Consider the following 8,873-nt stretch of genomic DNA (forward strand, 5'->3'; position numbering starts at 1 on the left):
TGGCGTGTACAAACGTGGACTTAGGGTGACCTCGGTTTCGTAGCAATTCATGTCATCTATTTCCCAAGCAATTGACCGATGTATTCTGCAATGGCCAACATCTTCTCTTCCGTGAACCTCCTCCCAACGATCTGGACGCCGACGTGGGCTCCATCATACAACTCCGCATCGTAACAGTCGACAACTTCCTTATCCTGGTCGTTGATCGGTGTGTATCCGTCTGCATACTTGTCCACCGATTTGTCCGATGTGGTAACCGGGACCACAACGCTTGTGTAGTCCAAGCCGTTGACCCAGACGCTGTAGCCATAGTATCTGTACAGTTCCGGTCTCGCCGCTGGATAAGGCGCGAGAGGTGAGATGATACCGTCGACCGGCTGGCCTGTCCCAGTTTCCTGAGCGGTGCTATTCCAGTAATCCAGGTACTCTTTCTGGAAGCGCCTCTTGGCCACATTGTTGGCCGCAACTTGAGCCGCTGTCAATTGTTCACGTGGTTTGTCCCCGTAGGACATCTTGACCTGAGGGGATATTTTTTCGCCGGAGAGAGCAAATGCTTCGTGCACGTCCTTTCCACCGTCATATCTCCATGTCATCAGTGAAATGTCGAGAAGCGTTTGGTGCGAAGGTGGCTTCCATTCGATGATTTTGTGCCCGGCCTTGCCCAGAGCTTCAACCACCATGTTGACTGCTCGCGCCACTGGTGGTTGAGGGTTGGCGATGCCATCTGATCTCATGACTGCAAAGCTGAGTTGGCCTTTATTTGAAGATGACTTGACAATGTCCAAAATGGCTTGTTCTTGGGCATCGCGCCAGGGCATGTCGACGACTAGAGGGTCATGCAACCAGGGTTTCTCTGACAGAATGGACTTGGTGAGCAGCCGGAGCCCTCGGACGGTGGTGGCAAGCGGACCGACAACGGACAAGATACTGTTCTGACCATCCATGCTGTTGGCCATGCCCTCGTATGGTAATCTTCCGGCTGTTGGTCGAATGCCGTAAAGCCCATTGAACGCTGCTGGAATGCGGATGGATCCTCCAATGTCGGTGCCAAACCCGCCAGGGGAGCCCTTCAATCCGATCAAGGCGCCCTCACCGCCAGAGCTACCTCCAGAACAGAGATATCGGTTCTTCGGATTCCAAGTATAGCCGATGATGTTGTTGACCGTCTCTCCAGTCATCAATGTATGCGGCACACTCGTCTTGCAGTATAAGACCGCACCCAGAGCTCTAAGTTCTCGGACCATTTCGCTCTCATAGGTCCCTTTTCGCTGGTCATCCGGCTTGCCTTCGAAAGTTCCGATCCAGCCAACGTATCCCATGGTGGTCTCCACACCCTTCACATGGAACTGGTCCTTTAGTGATACAGGCACTCCGTGAAGAGGGCCTACGGTCTTCTTGTTCTTTGCGTAGTACTCGTCCAAGTCTTTCGCGGAAGCCAGGGCGGCATCGAAGAATGTTTCGTGAAGGCAATTGACCAATTGATGTGCCAACGACGCTCTGTGGCAGAACGCCTCTGTGACATCGACAGCGGACCATTCTCCCGCGGCGACCTTTTCAGCAATGCCGACAGCGTCGGTTTCGGTGATTGCAACTTCCTTCTCGTTCAGGAATTGTTGAATATATGCTCCGGTGACATCCTTTTGCTCCTGGGCACTGGGAATTTTTTGAAGGCGCCATTTCTCGGGAATCGAGTTGAGAATGGCTTCTCTCTTCGCCTTTGCGCGGGACTCCCAATCAGCGACCATGTTGCAGAGATGTGAGGGCAAGCTGAGTGTTTGGATGCCTCGAAGAACCGATGGTTGATCCTATAAAGAGTATGGATGATAATGCCCCTCTTGGATTTGTTCAATGAGGGGATCACTGGAGCCTGTTGGAGTCGCACATCTCCATCACCCTTCGGCCTTCGCACGGCTATTGCCTCCACGGACTATCGCAGGTTGATAAACTAAGACAGAGTCTCCTGCCTGTTTGGGCTAGAATCCGTCATACCGAGTCGGCCGCAGTCGGCTGCTCTGTTTCACTCGGATGTTGAGTGGAATTTGCTTCGGTCATTTGTCGTACGTTAAGATTGATACGCTTGTTGTTCATCCATCCCCGCCATTGTTGATATTGATCTTGTCGTGGAACGTCTGGCCAGTCTCGTAACCAGACCGGACACGTACCGGCTAGTATCTTTGGCACTCCATGCCAGGCGTATCTCGAGGCCCCGGACATGAGAATGGCATCTCCGGACCTCAAGCGTAACGCGACATGACTCCCGTCTTCATCGCCGACAAGGAATATACCATCGCAACCGATGCTGATACTTACAAGACCTCGGTCACATTCCTCGCTGACGTCCCGGTGGACGCTCAAAGTATCTCCGGGACTGTAGAAGTTCACGATGGCGGCTTGAGCGTCAATAGAGGGAAACAGATGTTTTAGTAAAGCGGCAATATCAGAAGGAAACGGCGGAGGGGCTTCATTGGGATAGACCTTCTTTGTCCAGTCGTATTGCCCACCGAGAGTAACCCATCGCAACTTCGATTCCAGAATTTGGGCATACGTGATTGGTTTGTGAATCGTATGATCTTTTGGCGTGAGGGCTACATTGCGGGCTGCCGCAAAGAAGGATCGTGATGATAGGCTGCAGTTAATAGCAGGATATTGAACATGGTGGTGGAGATGGAGATTTGTTTTGTGCATAGGGTTTGACAGGTCACGATGGAGAAGCTTATCCAGCAGCGCCACTTGAAATCGAGGAGAAAGCAGAGACGGAAAGATCTGAAGGCCTACCATAAGTCAGCCCTTTTCAAAGCCGCTGACAGTGATTGAAGCATACCGGGCAGACCGTTAACTTCGAAAGCTTTGTGGGGAAGTTTTTCCTCGCCGAGACAAGTGAAAAAGTCGGTATCGATACCAAAGTCTCTCGAGCAGGTACCCTGTTCGAAGCCATTGAGAGGCACTGCATGAGGAAGAGATGACACTTTTGTATGATCTGGATCGTGAGGATCAATAATGTGCGAATCGGCATCGAGTTCTGAAGCTGGCCGCTTCCGCAATTCCTTGAAACGTTCTCGGATCGAGTCGGGCGGCCTCGCGTGCGGATCATGCATCTTAGAAACGACGGCAATAGTGATAGGTATCCAAAAAGCCGTACAGAGCACTGTGGACTGATTTTGCGGTTATTTGCGACTTCAAGCTTATTCTGGTTCCCTAGCAAGACATCCAGGAAGTACGGATTAGTACCGCTAGCTTGACGACTATTACATTTTCTTGGCAACGGCTAGAACAACTTGCCGCATTTCTCTTGCAGCAACGTTCCGTGTAAGATGCCAGGATGAAAGATTGTGACTGTAGACACTGCACATAATCAATCCGATGGAACATTCAGTCGGCAGATGTCAAGCGTGCCGGCGTCCAGCCTGACGCTCGTGCCAGGACTGTCTTTGTCTTTCGCGTTTGTTGCCCTTCCCTTCTTCCACTAACGTCTCCAAGCACGCATTTGCATTTGTCCAGTTGCTCGACAGACGTTGAGCGTTGAAGTACTTCCTCTTACTACACGTCGTGTTCCCATTGTTGTCGTCCTTGCATGCACAGCGTTGCTCCTGTTGTATCAGCTACAAGCCGCCGTGACAGCGCTGCTACCGCAGTCAAGCCCCACGAGAGCAAGTCGCCGCAGGCTACGTCCCCTCACCAGAAGCCCACCGTCTTAGCGCCCAACTCGTTCTGCAGGTCCTGGCAAACATATTACCTCTTCGAGCACTCCGTCCTCTCCTCACAGGCAAGCCGAAGCAGCTACCGCTGGTGCAGCGTCAATCTACGGCCTTGGTCATTCAGGATGTGGAGGTGCAACGGCGCCGGCAGCCGCAGGTCAAAGAGGTGTTCCAAAAGTTATTGAACTTCATATCACGAGAAGGCCTGGATGCGGGACGAATTGTGGGCAGTATCTGGTGGTGGCCGTGATACATTTGGTGGCTGGGCTGCAACTCTGATAGACGCACTTGATAATCTCTGGATTACGGAGTTGAAAGACGAGTTCAGACCAGCTACCTTAACTGCCGCCAATATCAACCTGTCGACTTCTACGGATGCCAGAATCAAGATGTTTGAGACCACAATCCGCTATCTTGGGAGCTTCTTGGCTGGTCTGCTCGTGACCATAGTGGCGAGAGACAACTGTCGACCAAGGCTGTTGAAGTCGGAGAGATGCTGCTTGTTGTCTTTGCCTCGCAATCACATGCCAATAACTCTCCGGGACTGAAATCGCCGCTACATACTCCGACCGGAGGCGATTGAGAGCATCTTCATCACGAATCGCGTTACAGGCGACAGATTGTACCAGGAAAGGCGTGGCAAATGTTTCAGTCAATACAGCACATCACTGTGAACCGTTCGCCAATGCTGCTGTCGCCGATGTTACTGCCACTGCTGTCAACGGCTTGCCTCCAAAGGATGATTGGATGGGAAGCCTTTGGCTGGCCTAGACGGTGAAGTATTTCTATCTGATCTTCAGCGAACCAGACTTGATCAGCCTGGACGAGTATGTTTTCAACACGGAGGCACATCTCTTGTGACGTCCGGGTTGATCCTGAGGATTCGTTCAACGACATCCGACTTGAGCATGGCACGTTGGCAATCAACGAGCTTATCAAACACTATCGATCACCCAACCAAGACGATAATCACCAGAACCTCGGATACAGGACCTGTGCCCGAGATCCGGCCACAGATGGAAAGCTTCAAGTTGAACACGCGATATCTTTTACCGCCGACCTTGAACAGTTGCCTCACAGCATAACCGGTATCGGTGCAATTCTTGTACGACCAGCTCTCCCTGGTCCAGCTGCACACAGTGTCGTCTCCTCTGTCACGTTAGTACGATGGCAACATTGACTATCGCCAAAGTCCCTTGCACAAGCTTCCGCATCAGCACGTGAGTACGCGATGGGGTTCGAGCGCCTCATCCTCCGGTGACATCCTAGACCGGTGAGGGCCACCGAAGTCAAGAGGACGCTTCCCAGGACGCTGAACTGGCTACGAATAGTACTCTACACTGGCAACTGAAAGTATGATGCAGGACGTTTTCAAGCTGTTGACTGCCATCGCTAAAATGTAAATTATCTATTTTCCAGTAGGCCTCTGGAAAATGCCACAGTCTGACGAGCTCGTCTCTAGGTAGACTGATAGAGGTGCATCATCCCTGGAGGTGAAGTAATACCATACGTCCTTCCAACTGAGCCGAAGGACAGACGAGTTCACCTCCCCCTGGGACCCCCCAGCTCACCTTCACTGAGCGGCACAAACATGACTATTGATTTCATGGCGATATCCTAATCAGGTGGACTCTAGGCCTCTTTCCGCCTGCTCTGTTCCAGCAGGCGCTATCAATCGCAAACGAATCATGCAAAATGGTGTGACTGCTCTGTTTTTGTGTCCATGTTCCTTCTTTTGTTCCTCGGCGCAAACAGCCCGACCCAAGTGACAAGCGCACAGCGACCAGGAAGCTGTCTTCAAGAGGTCTCAGCCTCGAAGGATCCTCCCCCTCAACTCGTCCTCACCTCAACCGACCTTGCCCCCCGACCCTTTCCGAGCTTCAACCCAGCTCGTCCTCAACCTCAACTTCGCTACGCCTCCTCACCTCTCCAATCCATCCCTCACATCCTGTCAATCCTCTGTTTTTCAAACCGACGCCCGAGTCTTCTTTCTACAGAAGGGACGCAGCATGTTACAACTTCTCCCTGAAGTTCCTATACTTCGCTGGCCAAATACCCTGCTTGCCAGGCGATAGGATCCCATTCGGATCAACAGTATCCTGCAGCAGTCAGCGAGCTGAATGATGATGGGTTTGGCGGAGGACATACCTTCAGCCTCTCCACGAACCTTCGATATGCGTGGTCGTTAAAATCGTACGCATCCGCGACAAGATCTGCAACTCGTCAGCAGAGTCGACACTGACACGAATCAGGACCTACCCATATAGTTGATATGCGATCGATACTTGCTGAAACCTCTCTGGCGGCCTTCCTTGTACAGACTGCGGAAAATGGTGTCGACCGCTCGTCGGTGCTCCGGGTTGGACTTGTCAAACACCATCATGTTGACGAAGATGACATGCCGCTCATGCATGAAGAAGTCGCAAAACAGGTCGAATCCTTCAGCTTCGCAGATCTTTCGAGCTGTCATTACCCATTCCAGGACAGTCTTGCCATCGGAGGGAATAATGGGAGAATAGTCCGCATGAGCACCGATGCCCGCTTTTTCCTTTGGCAGCCGGTACTTGACCATGGGCAGACTCCACAAGCTCGGCACGCCGACGAAGAATCCACCATGCGGTTCTGGTATAGATGTTGCTTCTAGCAGTTCATCATCTTCTCCGGAAAAGATTTGACCGACCAGGCGATCCTCATGGCCAGGAGCTTTCTTGCCGATGATACTCTTGAGCTCATTGAAATGCGACCGGACCACATCCTTCGCACCGTACAGACCGAATTTGACGTTCCAGTACCCGAAGCCGAGCTCTTTCTGCAGTTCTCGAAGTCTCCAGTCTGGGATCGGTCCTTCTCCTGGCCACAACTCTGCACGCTTGCCGGTCATACCGAGCCATTCGACAATATTTGAGACGTATACCGTATTCGGGAGCAACCCATCTCTCCGTAGGGCACCGAATATGTCAACAATCGTCTCAACATCTTCGAAGTTGGGCATGTCCCAGGAGCAAGACATGTACGCCTGAGGTTGGGGATGAAGCCATATGCCCATCTTTGTGACGATGCCGAGATTGCTCTGCAGAAACAGACCCTCGATTGATGGGCCGAAGCTGAACTTGGACAAGTGCGCTGAAGGTGAGTTTGAGATGGCAAATTGACCTGTGCGGACAACATCGCCGTCTGCGAGCATGACTTCCATCCCGCTGATATGTTGATGATGGGTCGCCGTCGGAGTGAAACCGGTTCCTCGGTCAACCGTCTGCCACCCGTTAGCTGTGTCTTTGTCGTACAGGACCACGTACATTTCCAACCACACTTCCCCAGCCCAACGAGGGCACACTCGGCCAAACTCGAAGCTTGTGCTTTGCACAGTACTGGTATAGATCAGTGAAGGTGACGCCCGGCTCTACAACTGCGTATGAAAACTTGTCGTTGACTTCGATGACGCGATTCATGCGATGGAGATCCAATGCGACAGATCCGTTGAGTCTTGGTGCCGGTCCGCCATACCTGACACGTTAGATCCGCTGGCTGCTGGTGTGGATGGCTCACCCAAGGTTCTTGCCGCGTGAGAATGTCCACACGGGAATGCCGTGCTTGTTCGCTATGGCCAGTACTGCTCGTAACTCATCTATTGATGCCGGGCTTCCCACGTCAGCTCTACTCTATGCTTTGCTCAGGAAAACTCACCACACCGCCGCACTTGGCATCTTCCGCTTGCCTTCCTTCTCCCATAGCTCATAGGGATCTACATACTCTTCGAGGGACTGGCCCCGGAAGACATGATCCCTTCCGACCGCATCCTCAAAGGCTGTGACTGACTGGTCGAATTGTTGCTGGCTCACACCCGGTGGAAGCACATTTTCCAAGGGAGATAGAAGGACTCCAGAGAACAGATTGCGATGGTTTGACTGGTACTCTGGGTCCTCGTAGCGGATTGGAAACTTGTTATCTGTTGAACCCATGGCTGTTGGATGTCCTTGTCCTTTGCTGCATGTCCAATTGACGCTATTTGAGTAGCCTCCAATTCCTGTTCCACCCACATGCTCCAACAGCCCCGGACTCCATGAGGAAACCCCACATTCACCACATCGAGTAGATGCTCCACTTCGGAACTGCGCCAGGCTGTCGCCTCGTTGTACTCCGTACCCGACCACTGACTGGGTAGCATCGAACGTGGCGTGGGTGTCGTTGAAGCTGAGTTTAGGAAGGGTACTGCATTTAGTAGCAAACACAGTTGGGGCATACCGACTGAGTGAATGCACAACGAGCCTTGATACCCTCCCAAGTCAAAGATTAGATTGCAGGCGGTGAAAATTCATGATGTCGAGCGCAGAGTCCACAGCGCAAGACCGGCATGAAAGGCAGATCTCATCAATGCTCATCTAGAATGCTCATTCGTTCTGGTATTCATTGGAACCGCTCACAGATTCTGTGGTCGTAGTTTGAGCTAATCTAATCTCCGCCTTCCCGGTGTAGCTTCATGACACCCCCGAGTCTAACGCAACCTCAGGTCCATATTGATTCGAGTTGTCGACTCGTACATACAGCGCCTGTCCAAGTATCTCATCGGTGGCTTTATTTGCGCGGGGGCGTCCGCTTACAAGAACTCATAGACATGAGCTAGCCAATCAGGCGGGAGACCACCTTCATCAGTTGACGGCGCCGGGTCGTTCATGGCCGTGGCATCGACATCGGGGATAAGAACCTGGACATGCACCCCTAAGTCGAGGTAGGGTTTCAACTCGACGCCAGTGGGCAAGCATGCCCTAGGGTCGTCGTGATTAATGCCGAGAATTTCGAGTAGGACGAAGTGCAGCTTTTGCATCACATTCCACCACTCTTCTGCGTCCCCATCAAAAGAGGCGAAGGATAGGAGATAATGACGCTTGAACTTTTGGAGACAGCTGACAAACGAAGGACGGAAAGACGGCGTCCACAACGACCGATTCCATAACCGTCGTGATGTGGTACAACTCGTACTTGGCTCCAATGTTGGTGTCCTGCTCCGACTGTGATTGCCGGCGCTCATTCCGGGATTCCTTGTCAATGAAGGCGTGAGTGGCGTTATTGACTATACAGCCCACGTGTTGGCGTAAGCAATCGAGTATCTGAGGTATGACGCCCAAGTATGACAGTCGCCAGTTCGATAAGGGTTAGGGTTAGGGTTAGGGTTAGGGTTAG

At 52.2% G+C, this 8,873-nt stretch overlaps 4 protein-coding genes across 4 annotated transcripts; 1 reads left to right on the top strand and 3 right to left on the bottom strand.

Moving 5' to 3' along the window:
* Positions 1–56: 56 nt before the first annotated feature.
* Positions 57–1,745, bottom strand: A1O7_03695 (uncharacterized protein; the record flags this gene model as incomplete). The annotated part of the gene is made up of 1 exon (XM_007757712.1): positions 57–1,745. The coding sequence occupies one exon, from the start codon at positions 1,743–1,745 to the stop codon at positions 57–59; it is 1,689 nt and encodes a 562-aa protein (XP_007755902.1).
* A 238-nt stretch (positions 1,746–1,983) lies between these two features.
* Positions 1,984–3,095, bottom strand: A1O7_03696 (uncharacterized protein; the record flags this gene model as incomplete). The annotated part of the gene is made up of 2 exons (XM_007757713.1): positions 1,984–2,771; positions 2,822–3,095. The coding sequence occupies 2 exons, from the start codon at positions 3,093–3,095 to the stop codon at positions 1,984–1,986; spliced, it is 1,062 nt and encodes a 353-aa protein (XP_007755903.1).
* A 788-nt stretch (positions 3,096–3,883) lies between these two features.
* Positions 3,884–4,206, top strand: A1O7_03697 (mannosyl-oligosaccharide alpha-1,2-mannosidase; the record flags this gene model as incomplete). Its single annotated transcript, XM_007757714.1, has 1 exon — positions 3,884–4,206. A coding segment is annotated over one exon (321 nt), but the record flags the coding sequence as incomplete, so codon positions are not given.
* A 1,501-nt stretch (positions 4,207–5,707) lies between these two features.
* On the bottom strand, positions 5,708–7,654 carry A1O7_03698 (uncharacterized protein; the record flags this gene model as incomplete). Its single annotated transcript, XM_007757715.1, has 6 exons — positions 5,708–5,794; positions 5,844–5,914; positions 5,955–6,948; positions 6,992–7,199; positions 7,242–7,334; positions 7,380–7,654. The coding sequence occupies 6 exons, from the start codon at positions 7,652–7,654 to the stop codon at positions 5,708–5,710; spliced, it is 1,728 nt and encodes a 575-aa protein (XP_007755905.1).
* Positions 7,655–8,873: the final 1,219 nt, after the last annotated feature.

Source organism: Cladophialophora yegresii (genome assembly GCF_000585515.1).
Source record: "Cladophialophora yegresii CBS 114405 chromosome Unknown aczIN-supercont1.2, whole genome shotgun sequence".
Classification (NCBI taxonomy): domain Eukaryota; kingdom Fungi; phylum Ascomycota; class Eurotiomycetes; order Chaetothyriales; family Herpotrichiellaceae; genus Cladophialophora; species Cladophialophora yegresii.